Raw genomic sequence first — 15,714 nt, forward strand, 5'->3', positions numbered from 1 at the left:
TAATTTCCTGTGATATTCTTGATGTGCTGAAGAATCTCCAGAATGATATTGAAAAGAAGTGGTATTAGTCACCATTTTGTCTTCTTCGTTTTCTAAAAGACTAGAAATATAGTAAAGTCAAGAATGATGTTTATTCAGGTCCCGGTATGTGTGCTAAAGACTATTTTACCACGAATAGGTACTGAATTATAGCAAATGTGCTTTTCATCTTGATGTGGTCATCTTCTTTCTATTTGTTATCTATTGTTGGTAGCAAATTGCAACTAAAGATTTTTCTTCCAAAAGAAATTTAATACCACAATCCTGCAATAAACCAACTTGATTGTGTATAGTAGTTTATACACTGATTTGGTTTGCTACTATTTTAGGATTTTGCAACAATATTCACACATAAGATCGACTTTACCTTTCTTAACATGTTCTCATGTTATTTAGACATGAATTTCTAGCTTGAATGAAAGAAATAGCAATTATTTCTTTTTCTTTTTCTTCTCTGTCTAGAACAGTTTATAGAAGGTTATAATGATCGCTTTCTTAAAAAGTTATTATTTTTCCTGTACGACTGTGTGGCTTTTGCATTATCCATGTGGAAAGATTTTAAATGACCTACTGATTTTATTAAAATTGTTCTACTTTTTAATATATATTTAGATCAAATTTGATAAATTATATTTTTCTATCAATTTTTCTTTCTCATATGTTTTCTAATTTATTGTCATAAAATTACCAAAGTACTTCCTGTCATTTGATTCATTTTTATTTGCATTTCTATCCTATTCTTCAGTCCTAGTAACTTTCCTTTTTATTTTCTTGACGAGTTTTACCAGAGGTTTGTATATTTTATTAGTCATTACAAAGTAGCAGTTTCTGTCTTTCATCATTAATTCGATTTTATTTTTGTTTTCTCTGCAGCCCTTTGTTACGACCCTTATTCAGATAACAATCATCTATCCACTGCATTATTCAAAAAGATTTTTTTAACTTTTTGGCCTCTAATTCTTTTCACAGTGATGCATGGAGAACATCTCTAAAACACAAACAGGAAGTTTTTAATCTCCTATTAACATGTATTAAAAGCAATTGTATTTTTCAGAGAATTTGCAAATTTCATCCAAATTATCAACGTTATTTGTATCAACTCACAAAATCCTGTTCATGTTATTATTATTTTGGTGATGTGCATAGCATCTGTCTTGATGTCTTATTTTTCATTTCTGATTGTGCTAATTCACGTTTTTTTCTTCTCTCCCACTCATATTTTTGGGGGCTTAAACAGTCTTACTAGTAGGTTATCAACTTTATTAAACTTTTGCAGGATCACCTTTTGTCTATGCTTGTTTTCTCTCTGGTTCATATTATACAGAGTACATAGTTTACAGTGTCTAATTTTTATGTTAGCTGAAGATTATTGTCCAATAATTATTCCTTATTAATTGAATTGACTGTGGATTTATTTATGTAAGTTTTGTTTTTATAACAACATATTCAGTGAGAGTTAATATGAGTGACTGCCATTTTAGCTTTTTCTCTATATATTGGATTTTTTTTGTTTCCTTTTTCTATAGGACCCATCTATCTTATTATTATAATATTCTAAAGAAGCTAAAATTACTTATTTTCTAAATAAATTTTTATTTTAGTATAGTCTTTAATTTACAGAAAAGTTGCAAAGATAGTACAGAGAGTTCTCATACACCCAACACCAAGTTTTCCTTGTTTCCCTATCTGACATTAGTATGGTGTATGTGTCACAACTGATGAACCAATATTGATAATTTATTATAAAGTACATACTTTATTCAGATTTTCTAAATTTTTATCTAATGTTCTTTTTATGTTCCATTATGCCATCTGGAATACCATGTTGCATTTAGTTGTCATATCTCTTTGGCCTCCTTTGGGCTATGATAGTTTCATTATCATTTTTTTAGTGTAATACAAATAATTTGTTAGCTAAAAAGCAGAACATTAGGGTATTTGTTGACTATGTTGCTATTTTGGCATGGGGGTTGGTGCTTTTGTTGTGAGAAATAAAGAGTGAGTAATGTAATGAGTGATGTCCACAAGGAAAAAGAAGAAAAGAGCAAAGATGGATCTGAAACACCCACACACATTACACATAAATTAATATTGACCATAAATTGATAATTATTTAAGGTAGGTGTGTGATGGCTCATAATGGAATTATTTATTTTGTATGCATTGTATACTTTCATAATTAAAAGTTCCTATATATACAGACACGTGTGTGTGTGTTTATGAATGATCTTTCTCTATCATTCCAACCTATATGATGCAGCATACTTGATTTCACTCAAACTTAAAACAGCTTGTGCATAGGGTGACTAAGAACTTTGTTGAATTTTCTTTGTTATTTTCACACAGTTCCTATAATCATATTTTGTAATAATTTTTCACTTTTGATTCAGATAAAGATTATATAATCCCATTATTTGTATCTCAAAACACTGTGCTACTTCTTATTGAATTTATCATTTTCAAGTCCTAAAATGTTATTAAGACCTGACATTTATCCAACAATGGGTGGGCACACTTCATTCACTGAACCAGCAAATTTCTCTGTGGTCTCTGTCATGTTTTTTCACAGGCAGATGAGATTAGAATACCATTTGTCATGTCTTTCTCAGAGATCGAACTTAACAAAGCATCTCTACATTCAGTTCTAAATTAGGAACTCAAGACATGTCTAAATTTTCTAGTTCTATAGAAGGATTTTATCCACAGGAATCAGGATCTTCCTTCTCTGAGCAGGTGTGTGTCTCTGTGTGCGCATGTGTGACTCTGTGTGTGTTTCTAACAACTGTTATTCAGGAAATGAGGAACTATATTTCAACCTCAAGAAGGTTCCTGAAAGCATTTACACTATAAGGTAATTCTAATTGTTTCTTAAGTGTGTGTACAGAATTACTGAGGGCAGGGAATGCTAGTCACTTCTGAGATATACTCTTTATTATTGTATCCTATGATAGGTAATGAAAATACTGAAGAATCAGAAGTTATGATATTCCTATAAGAAGAAATCTTGTCTCTAAACAAAACTAGAAGAATGAGTCTGTACATTTTGAATTAGAAGAATTATCAATTTGAATTCTTACATTTACAAGTTTTCTGAACTTGTGGAAGGCATTTACTTTCTGTGATCCATAACTTTACATACAAAGATAATACAATTTGTATCTGTTCCTTCCAACAACCATGATAAAATATGAAAGTGCTTTTATTTTTAAAATCTAAGCATTATGCATATTTATTAAATAGCTTTCAAGGCACTGCAAGATGTTACTATATAAATATATGTGAGATTCTTTGTTAATGATGATGGTGATGATAATATGCTGTTGATGATGATGATAGTGATGATATGAACAGAAGTTAAAGTCTACGAGAAAAAAGCATTCAATAAAAATTCATATATCTTACCTGACTTTAGTCTGTAAAGAAATCAATCAGCAAATAAACAACTATAAACAGAAAACTATATGCGTTTTTTCTCAATATCAGTGATGTAAAATATTTTTGATTAAACATCTTAATGTAGCTGAATTAAAATTACTCATTATCTGGTTATGACATTTTGAAATAATTGGTCGTTATTTTACAACCAAGGGAAATTTATAAAATTAATTTTACCTGCTTTATGTGAACTGTTATTTCCATTCTCTCTGCCTGTTAAGACATGATTCAGGGGAAATTTTTCTATATTTCACTTTTGCAATCAAAATATTTCATCACATCTCAAGGAAAAACAAAAAAGAAAAAATAAATGAACGTCCAATTTTGTTTTACTCAGGAATTCTTTGTGAGTTGTAGACGTTAGACTCACCTCTGAAGCAGATGAACGGTCATAACCACAGGACAGGATGACTCGTGACCGAAAGGCTCATCGCAGCTCCGGTATGTACTTTCTCCACGAATGTGTAGTTTTGCTTCTGAAGAATTTTAAGATACCCAGAATTTCGTACAAGCATATAAGGCAAAGAAAAGCAATTTCATGTTATGTTCATGTTATATTTTAAATCAAGTCTTTGAAAACTTTTTCTTTTTTTCATTAACAACTTAGAGAAGTCATTCACAATTTGAGGCAGCTTGGAATAATAAAATGGTATTAGGATTTAGAGTCCGAAGAACTACATTTTAACAATTTTTTACCACTGTCTAGCTTTGAGATGGGAGCAGTCCATAGCCTCTATGCACTTTAGTATCTTTTTCTATCAGACAGAGATACAAAATATGTCATATGTACCTCAGTGAATCTCTATAATATTCAAATCAAGTGACATATATTTGAAAGTGCTTTTTGTCCTAAAAGTGTTATAAATCACTCATGGTTCGTAACATTATATTAGATAAACAATATGATTTTGGCCCTATCTAAGACTCAATTTTTTCATCCATAAAATGATACCTATTCCTTTTATTTCATAGGTTTAATAATTGAGTTATATATTATATGTGCAATGTTTAAGTCTAATTTTCAGATATGAAAATAATTATTTTATTTACAAAAGGCTTTTAAGTATTCAATAAATTACTAATTTTTCATGAAGAGAGCAAAGTTATTTTTTACTTGTTTTAATTAGAGGCAAGATTCTTTATTTGTCTTTATCTTAAAACTTTAGATCCTACTATTTCAGCCTCTGTATGTTCTTCACTATAAAGAAAATTAGACACATTAGCATTTACTAAATGTTTACTATGTATATGACAGTATTGACATTGAGTTTATAATATTTAATTTCATTTCAATTTTAAATATCCATAATGGATTGTATTGATATCCTTTTCTTTTTTCTTTTTTTGTAAGCTAGGAAATTGGGATGCAAAAGTTACATTACTTGCAAAGATATCAAGTTAGTTAGTAAATGCGGATCTATAACTTAAACACGTCTGTCTTTCTAGACCTTTTGCACTATGTCAAGTGTCTTTCTTTTAATGCCAGATTTCATTATATATTATAAATTAACTAATTTTATTAGTGCATGGGATTTTGCAGAGGGTACTTTCCCATGGAATAAATATAATTTTATGTATATAGCAAAGTATGAACATCATGAGAATGTAGTAATATAAAACAAAAGTAAGTTCATGTTATACATGGAAAGTAAGTGCAGGGAAATGGCAGGTTGATTTTTTAAAAATTTATTCCCCAAGTATCAGGAAGGCCATAACTCACACTGATGTGAATTACATTCCTTCAGAGATGAGTAAATCCCATGATTATAACTTTGAACTGGCAAAGCGTGATACCTCTACACGACATCAAAAGCAAAGTTTTACACCAGTCACAAGCAAACGTAGAGAACAAAGATTTACACCAGCTACAAGCAAACGTAGAGAAAACTGTAAGTCCTATATCATATTTGTCTTCTCTTGGTGTACTGAAATGAATCTTTGAAACTCTGTGATTAAATCAGTGACAATCATTCACTATTTTACCTTCATGAGGAAACTGAATTTACATAAACTCTAATATAGTATTTGAATCTATAATAAAATTAAGAGGAACTATTGTTTAAGGTCTTTTCTTGCCCTAAAAATTGATGAGATTATTTATCATAATGATGACAGCTGAGACAGAAGTTTCTAAGGGATCACTGAGTAACTAGCTTTAAGTAAGAGTAAGTAGAAATGGAAAACAGAAAAGAAAATTTTTAAATCCTTGAGTTATGATCTTAACCAGTATAAAAGCAAAAAAAATTGATTATTATTTGCAAAAATGTTTCTGAGTTTGGTGATGAAGATATGGACTCACATGTCTTTATCCAAGCCTGAATGTTATTGATAATACAACTTCAGAAAACAGACCACCCTTACCTAAGAATTTTGATTAAACACTAAGAAACAAATTACTAACAAATAGCATCATTATACAAGTGGAACTGTAGAATTGCAAATGTGCTGTATATAATAATCAAAGGAGATTACATGATTGTATGTACAATGTTAAAAAGGCATTGGATAAAACTCAATATGAATTCTTAATTAAAAATACCTGACTTTTAAAAACCTCTAAAATATAAATATTTCCCTTGATATATATATATTCACACACACATATAGAAAGAGAAAAAAATCACTCTGCTCACTTGTAGATGCTAGAAGCATTTGTATTATAGTTTTTTAAAAGGCAAACATTTTTAGTATAATTACTGTTGCTTAATATTGATTGTTTTGCTGGTACTAGCTGACATTATTAATCAAGATAAGGAATAAATAAATAACATAAAATCAGAATAAAGAGGCAAAATTAACATTACTTGCAAAATAAATGATTTAAAATATTTTTAAAAACACAAACACATCACTCCAAAATATTACAAACAGGAAGGAAATCTGGTATGTGGACTTGATTGAAAATTAAAATATAAAAGTCAATTGTCTTCCTAACTAGAAATGTAAGGAAACTGTGAGGGAGGAAAATGTCATATTTAGAGACCAAAAATCAGGGGGAAAAAATAGAAATAAACTTTAATTAAAAAGCTAGAAGTAAATTTATTAATTTGTATTTCTATGGATGAACAGAAGATATGCAATTGGAAATAGAAACTACTCAAAGATAAAATACAACACTTTGCAGATATAAATTATCTCTGTATATCTATGCATTTTATGTGATTCTATTGGAAGACCAATGCCATATACTTGAGAAGTGGCATGTTCTTGAAAAACTCATTTTATAGTTCGTAAGGCACAAATAAAGTGTAATGATAGCCAAAATATTCTGGAAAAAAAAGTACTATAATACTGTATAATGCTCTATCAAATATTCAAGCATTTTCTAAGGCGAGGTAAATTGTACATATAAAGACATATTAGAGAATATAGGAATAAATGCAAATACTTATAGGAACGTATTATATGCCTTTCATATCAGTGAGGGCACATTAGTCTATTCACTAAATAGGATTAAAAAATCCAGAGCCTGTTTGCAAAAGAAAAACTTATAAATTTGAATTTCTGCACACACGCACACCAGATGGACCAAATTAAAAAAAAAAAGAAAAGAGAAAAAAGAAAAACATATGTAACATTATAATGGCACATAGGCATCATTAGTTTTATGAAATCAGAATAATGAAGCCATTTTTATTTACATATATAAAAAGCATAAGCCATAAAGGAAAGTACGATCAAGTCAACCACAGAAAAATTAACCATTTCTATCAAAGCAGAAAAAGCTGATACTAATTCCTCATTACAAAAACTGTAACATTTATATTAAACACAAAGGTAGAGGAACCATTCACCCTTCTTTTCCTGATTTTTCTCTCTCTGTTTTTTTCTTTGACAGCATCTTCATTTTATCTCAGCCGTTTCATCGCTGTGGCTATGGGGATCCGTTTCATTGTTATGGCAATGATATGGAGTGCCATATTCATACACTGTAAGTGACAGCAGAGAAGTAAGGTGCAACATTGTTGATTTAGCAATTATAATGCAATACTTGGATTGGTATTCAGAAACACAGAAAGATAAACTAGCAATATTGAATAGGTATCCTTATCATATTTTTGTTATTAGTCTAGAAATTTGTAAACAACTTTTGCTTGGAATCTAAATTATTAACAATATAAACCTTTTTAATAATTATGATTATTTTAATAGCATTATCCAACCAAGAAGTTCCAGTTTCTTTGAAAGGTAAGTGAATGCTTTTTAATATTTTGAAGCACAAATTGCATGTATCTATATATACTAGGGTGTAGGTATGTATCCCATGTGGTTAAGAAGGGAGAAAAAAAATGATTAATTCTAGTTCGTATTTCACTGTAATTTTTTTTTTTTTTTTTTTTTAGTAATGAAGAAGTACATGTAAAAAGTAGAAGATATTTAGTTTTGGCATCCTTTTATTAATTGTAGAGTCATATCTTTGATATGACCATAAAGATTTAATTATCTGGAATTTTAGAGTTGGAATGGGAAAGGCATTTAACTTGTCTGGACAAAATCTGCTAGAATGCTCGGAGATGTGTAGAATTAATAACACATTTCTCTTTCTAGAAAGTTACTGTGGCCCATGTCCTAAAAACTGGATATGTTATAGAAATAACTGCTATCAATTTTTTAATGAGAATAAAAACTGGTACCAGAGCCAAGCTTCTTGTATGTCTCAAAATTCCAGCCTTCTGAAGATTTACAGCAGAGTGGAACAGGTTGAGTATTTGTTTTGGTTCCCTTCCTATATTTAATCCTAACATATAAGGCAATTTAATGGAAAATGAACCTGGAACACAAGAGAGTCACTAAGACTTAGATATTCTAATACCCCCCAAATCTTTCTTCACTAAAAAAATAAATAAAGCACAGAATTTAAACATTTTATGTATGTGTTGCTTCGGTGGGAATAATGCTAGTTAAGGAACGGAATGCAGTTTTTCCCAAGTGCAGGAAGAAATTATTAAATGGTTATGGCCTTGTATTTACTAAAATTCTGAACACTGATATTATTTGTAGTTTATTTGTGGTTTTAAACAGGATTTCCTTAAATTGGTGAAGTCATATCATTGGATGGGACTAGTGCAAATTCCAACAAATGGATCCTGGCAGTGGGAAGATGGGTCCTTTCTCTCGCCCAGCCAGTAAGTTTCTAGCCCAATGGTCTCTAGCTGAGGATTTGTTCCTAAGTTGTCCTTACGATCACCACGATCACTCATCTATGACATTTCCTTCCACACAGTCTCAGGACACTCCCATATTCTAAAATACTTAGCAAAAAATTCTTAGACCCTAAATTTAGGAGAGTCTGTTGCAGAGCAGCCAACACAAATAATAATTAGTAACATAAATGTTTTCTATGTGCCAAGTACTATGAAGGTAGATCTAATATTACGTCAATTTTACAAGTAAGGAGACAAGCAAGGAGGTTAAGCATCACATATATTCTTTTTATTAATTTATTATTAAGCTATAATTGACATACAATAAACAGTGCATATATAAAGTATTCAATCTAAAAAGTTTTGACAAATATGTACACCGTTAAACCATCAATAACATCAGATAATAAACATACTTATCACCTGCAAAACTTTATCTTACCTTTGTAATCCCTCCTTTGTAACCCTCCCTACTCACCTCTACTGTTTTCTGTCAATACAGATTAGTTTGCAATTCCTAGCATAGAATTTAATATAAACGGAGTCCTGCAGTATGTACCACTTTTATGACTTTTTTTTTTCCTCAGCAGAATTATTTGAGATTTAGCCATCTCATAGCATGAATTAAGAGAATTTCTTTTTTATTCCTGAGAGTGGTACAATTCAGTAGCCCTTCACCTGCTGATGCATATTTAGGTAGTTCCCAGATATTGACTATTACAAATAAAGCTGTTTGCCATGAATGTTTGTGTATGTCTTCATATAAATATAGGCTTTCAGTTCTCTTATATAAATACCTAGGAGTGGAATGGCTGAATCATATAAAAGTTATGTGTTTAACTCTTCAAAAAACTGCCAAACTACTGTGAGTGTCTCCTTTTTTCAGTTGTCTGTGGCCCCTCGTTCCTTCGTGGGTCCTGTCTTGTTGGTCTGGGGCCACCAAGTCCCTCTTCTCCCCTGCAGTCTCCAAGCAACTTCACGCAAAGGGTACAGCTGTGGTTTTGCCAGCTCTTGCTCCGTGTGCTCATCACGGTCAGGCTTGAAATGGCCAGGGCTCAAAACAGTCAGAGCTGTCCCTTCTTTCTCTCATTGCGGCTTCTCCCACCTTCATACACTCCGTAGGTCTCTCTTCCTCTTCCCCTGAGCTCTAGCAGCCCCAGCTTGGCAGTCTTTGCTTTTTAATAGTAGTAAATTGGTCGATTGTGGGAGAGAGTGATGCTGGAGACCATCTATTCTGCCATCTTCATTCTCTCTTGTCTTTCTATTACTTGTGTTTTGTTGAAGTTCTTGACTCTATGGCTTTACATTTTTCATTAAAATTAGAAAAGGTACTGTTATTATTTCTTCAAATATTTTTCCTCCCCCATTTCTCTGTTTTCTTTAGGCATTCCACTTACACCTGTGTTGTGACAAAGTTCACTGAAGCTCTGTTCATTTTTTTCTTTTCACATGTTTCATTTTGGATAATTTCTGTTATAATGTTCACTGATTTTTCCTTCTTCAATGTCTAATAGTTCAGTAATCCTGTAAATCTATATTTCATCTCAGACACTGAAGGTTTCACATTCAGAATTTGATTTGATTGATATTTCTATATATTTTAAGTATGTGCTTAAATTTTTAAGCATACAAATGTGGTTATAATAGCTGTTATAATATCCTTATCTGCTCTTTCCAACATCTGTGTTAATTATGGATCCATTTTGATTGATTGATTTTCTTCCTCATTATTGTCATATTATTCTGTTTCTTTGTTTAGCAGTTACTATTGTTTAGAATTACATAGGCTACAAATTTCACATTCTTTGGTGATTTATATTTTTTATTCCTCAAAAAATCTGTGAGTTTTTTTCCTAGGACAAAGCTATTTATGTGTCTCTATTAAGCAGCTTTACTTATCTGTTTTGATCTCACTTTTAAGTTTTATTAATCTGGACAGTTAGTCTGGAGTTAATTATTCCCCACTATTGATGCAAGATAATTCTATGTGATTTATCCAACTCTTTGTGAAACATGAGGTTTTATAACATGACTGGGAAAAATGGGCGTGCTTCCAGACCATATGTAGGTACTGTTTCCTCTAAACCTTTTTGTTTTAATTTATTTTTTTTATTCAAAACATTTTAACATTTACTTGTATATATTTGTAGGGTACAGTATGTTGCTTCAATACATGCGTATGCTGCACAATGATGCACTTAGGGTAGACAGGATAGCTTTGTACCTGTTAGTCCACTGCTTTGGAAGAAAACAAATCACCATTTATTATATTAATATATAACTCCAAAATACTCAAGATCCCCGAGTAAATTACACATACAGATATAGACATAACTATCTCTACATGAAATTCCTAAACATTCACATGTGCACACACACACGTGTGTGTGTATATAAATATGAGAATCTTAAAATTTATTTTCATTTCCTCAACAAATAAAATGGCATGTATCTGAAGAAAATTCTTTATTTTGCTCAAAACATTGCACCTGTTAAATTCTAAGTTGAATTCTGAATTCATTTCTGACTCAGATATTTGTGTTTAAATAAATACCTTAAGGTTTCATTTCATTCACATGCATATACAGGAGATATCAGACTTTGGAACTGACTAATTTCCAGTGTATGAAAAATAATAGTGGCATAGAATTTACAATAAAATGTAATTTTTACTTTGATTATGTAAGTTGGCTATATTTTGCATATCTGTGAATTAGAAGGGTCAGACATGGCCCCCAAATCTCTTGAAATGATATTAAATTCCTATATTTGAAGTCTAATAAATATTATTTTATTTTTATATTCTTGCACTTTAAACATTGTAAATGTAATTTGTAATTTTTTCTAATCTAGACTAACAATGATTGAAATGCAAAATGGAACCTGTGCAGTCTATGGCTCAAGTTTTAAAGGCTATACAGAAAACTGTTTAAATCCAAACACGTATATCTGCATGCAGAGGATTGTATAAGGACTCAATCAACCATCTCACCATCTCAACAAAAGCCAGAAAGAGAGAGCGAATTATTCCAGCAGAAACACTGACATTTGAAACTAAAGAAAACAGAAAAAACATGAGAAAATAGAAAAAAAACTGTCAGACTTCTTAGGCCCTCCAGGACTGGACCGTAGAACTATTCAGCTGCAAACATGCACTATTCTCCAAAACAAAACAAAGTAGGACCCTGAAGGTAATTCAGGGAACATCAAGGCTCCCACCACAGGCCCAGAGTGGCTGGTGGAGAAGGGCAGCCTCTGTTGCAAAGGGGATTGGGGACAACATCCAGAGGAGAAGGGAGGGAGGGATAGCCCTACAGGAGCCCTGGGGACACAACCCCCACCTCCACAGATAGTTGCTGCATGGGCAGAAAGCCAGGGCGTGGGCAGGTCTTTGCCCAGTTGTGGGGGTGATGTCACCCCAACAGGTCCAGAAGGTGGTAGTTCTACCCACACTGAGTCAAGAAGACAGGAATGCTGCTCCCATGGACCTGGAGGGCAGAGTATGAAGCTAAGGAGGATTATTCTCAAGCCTTACGATCTCTTGAAGTTTGCCTTGCTAGGTTTTGGACTTGCTTTGGACCCAACACCTTTTCTTCTTGCTTATTTCTCCCTTTTGAAATGGGAATGTCTGTCCTATGCCTTTCCCACCAGTGTACTTTGGAAGTACATAACTTGTTTAGCTTCACATATTCACAGGTGGAGAGGAATTTTGCTTCAGGATTAAAACTATCTTGAATCTCACCCATATCTGGTTTGATAACCCAACAATACTGACATCCTAATCTTGGACTTCCAGCCTCCAGAACAGTGAGAAATACATTTATCTTGGTTCTAAGCAACCCAGTCTATAGTACTTTGTTATAGTAGCCTAAATAGAGTAAGGAGGGGAAGATAACCTGACTATTGGTCCCATTGAAAATAACAAATAGTGTTTTATAATATTTTTGTACAATATATTAAAACTTGGAGAAAAACATTGCTAAACTAACAAGCAGGTAAAAATCTGTAGAATCTCAGAATTAAGTGAAAAATGGAAATTGCAATAGAAAAAGCAACAGAAACTGGCTTTCATTCTGAGAGTTTATAATAAATTTGGGGAACCTTGGTTTCTGTTTTGACAGTTGTAATGGAGCACTGGGAACACATAAAACCTAGGAAACACTTAACCTGATGGGTTAAACACAAGTTATATTTCTAAAACTGGGACCACCCAAAAGCTACAAGGTTAATAATAGTCTGTATATTAACAATACTCATACTTTCTGAAAGGAAAACAAAGAAACAAACAAAAAAATCTTCAACCCAGTTCATAAAGAATTTTGACAAATAATCTTTTAAATTCCCTTAACACCAAAACAAAAATTACAAAACACACACACACACACAGAGAGAGAGAGAGAGAGAAGATAGGCAAAAGCCTACGATAATCCTTTTTAACTACTCTTTTAAAGCTTTTTGTAAGTCTGATATTATGTCAAAATAAAAAGTCCAAATATGCAAACAAAATAGAAATCATTCTTGAAGTTTCTCTTTCTCTTGCACTACATCCAATATGTCAGCAAATCCAGTTCATATACATATATATATATGTACATATATATATATATATATATATATATGTACATATATATATATATATGGACACATCAGAGTCTACTTATTTCTTATCACCTTCATTGCTATCTGGCCTGATGCTGCTGGTGAATTACAAAATTTTTATTTTCATGAAATACTATCATTTTACCTTAATATTTGAAGGATGTTTTTACTGGGCAAGAGTATTATTTTGACAGTTAATTTTGTTTGTCATTTTCTAAGTGAAATACTATTGAATTCTAGCTTCCCTTGTTTCTGTTCATTAGTTAGCTTCCTAGTTTATTGTTGTCTTTCTCTTTCTGTGGCCACTTTTAAGATTATCTCATCATCTTTGTTTTCAGCATTTTGACTAAAATATGCCTTGGTATGGTTTTGTTCCTGCTTATCCTATGCTGAGTTTTCCAGGTATTTTTCTCTTTTGTTCCCACTCTTCCTATTCTAATTCCATGACTTCAATTACACATCCATTTTCCTGTTGAGTATGCAACACATTTCACTTGTCCATTTATATATTTTTATTCTTCTGGTTTTTTTTTTTTTTTTGCCTCTATGCTTCAGTTCATGTATCTTTATACTGACTAGTTTTTGAGTTCACCAACACTACCACTTTTGTTTCAACATTCTATTTAATATCCATTGAGATTTTAATTTCAGATATTACAGTTTTTCAGTTTTAGAATGTCCACTTTGTCATTGATAGAGATTTAAATTTCCAGTGAAATTTTTAACTCATATTTATTTTGTCCTTGTTTTTCTATAATTGCTGAACACATTTATCATAGTTATTTTAACGTCCTTGTCTGGTAAACCCTTATTTGGATATTATGTATATCTAAGTTTCTTGTTTGTGTTTTTTTTTTTTTTTCCTTGATTATCACTAGTACTTTCTTACCTTTTTGCAATTCTTTCATTTTTTTTAGAGGTCCAAATGAAGTTATCTCCTACAGTACTTTCCTTTTAAGTGAATAAGGAGGGAGGGGATCACTTAATGAGGAAAATAGAGGGATTAAAAATGAGGGATTAATAGATTTGGCAACACTGAGGTACCCTAGCCCTGTAACATATGGAAAACTCAGTTCTTGTTTTGAGATATTTTCATCTTAGTTATTTAACATCTTACTACACACAGCAACATAGCTTGGAAAATGTCTTGAGGGTGATTCCAGCCATGTGTTTAAGTCCCCTCTCTTCTCCAGTTTTATCACGATTTTGCAGGGTGAACAGTAAAATATCCATCAGATTGTATTGAAACCATGGCCTTCCACCAAGGGCTAAACTTGGTTTCATAGCTTCCAGCCATTCCCAGGATCAGTCACTGTCACCAGGTGTGACTATAGTTTAGATCTCCAGTGTCAGCCACTACTCCATCCATGGCTTTCACTGACTGTTGTTTATTTTGTTTGTTTATAGCTCCCCTTCTGGTTAGTCTTTGTTTCCTAAAAATCAGAAAACTTTGGGAGGTTTTATTAATTAATTATTTATTTACTTTAGAATCTTTGGGCCTTCCTCCGTAGTCCTTTTTTTATACTTAGCAAAGGCCTTATGGGAAAAGTGAAGATTTGAGGACTATGTCCGTCTATTTTGTGTTTTGCTATAACCGAATACCACATACTGGGTAATTTATAATGAACAGAAATTTATTAGCTTACAGTTGTGGAGACTGGGAAGTCCAAGATCAAGGTGCTGGCATCTGGTGAGGGCCTTCTTGCTGCAAATTTTATCGTGCTGTATTTCCCATGGTGGAAGGTAAGAAGGTGAGAGGGAACCCATTCCTGAAGCCTTCTTTAAAGGCATTAAACCCAACCATCAGGTGGAGCTCTCATGGCCTAATCACCTCTTAAAGACCCCACTTCCCAATATTGTTACATTGGCAATTAAATTTCAACGTGAATTTTGAAGGAGACAAGCATTCAAACCATAGCAAGGACCTACCAATCTCCAGCATTGTCACTCTAGTCTACATAACCATTGAAAGCTTTACCAGATTCTCTTCCCCCAAACATAGGTTCTCTGCCTTGGCCAGTCTCTGATCCATGAAAACCGATAAGAACAACAGTGGCAGATTGATGGTTTGTTCTCCTTTCCCTGGAATTAAAGTTATGTGGTTGTCGTTTGAGAGACCTTTGATGCCTTAAAAGTTAATTTTTAAAACTTTTAAAAAATATTCTTCTTTTCCTGTTTTGACTTTTCTTTGCCATGTTTTATCTAGAAGCAAAAATGTTATCGATTCACTCCCTGTTTTATATTACAAATGTTCTTTATATCACTGAGGACTTTTTAGAATGCTTATTTAAAATTTTTGTTAAATATGTAGTATTTACTACATTACATAAAATAGAAAATTTATCTTGCTGTATTTCTTTGAGAGGAGTTGTGCTCCTTAGGTGTGTAGTTTTATTTTTTGTTTGTTTGTTTGTTTTTTGGTTGCTGTTTTTTTTTGTTGTTTGTTTTTTTGTCTGTGGCCCAAAATCACCCGGTGGTTTTAGCAACACTGTTTGGG

At 32.1% G+C, this 15,714-nt stretch overlaps 1 protein-coding gene across 1 annotated transcript; it reads left to right on the top strand.

Moving 5' to 3' along the window:
- Positions 1 to 5,221: 5,221 nt before the first annotated feature.
- Positions 5,222 to 11,589, top strand: KLRK1 (killer cell lectin like receptor K1). The gene is made up of 6 exons (XM_063076130.1): positions 5,222 to 5,363; positions 7,313 to 7,405; positions 7,627 to 7,666; positions 8,027 to 8,174; positions 8,497 to 8,600; positions 11,472 to 11,589. The coding sequence occupies exons 1-6, from the start codon at positions 5,222 to 5,224 to the stop codon at positions 11,587 to 11,589; spliced, it is 645 nt and encodes a 214-aa protein (XP_062932200.1).
- The last annotated feature ends 4,125 nt before the right edge of the window (positions 11,590 to 15,714 follow it).

Source organism: Cynocephalus volans, chromosome 12, assembly GCF_027409185.1.
Source record: "Cynocephalus volans isolate mCynVol1 chromosome 12, mCynVol1.pri, whole genome shotgun sequence".
NCBI classification, from domain to species: Eukaryota; Metazoa; Chordata; class Mammalia; order Dermoptera; family Cynocephalidae; genus Cynocephalus; species Cynocephalus volans.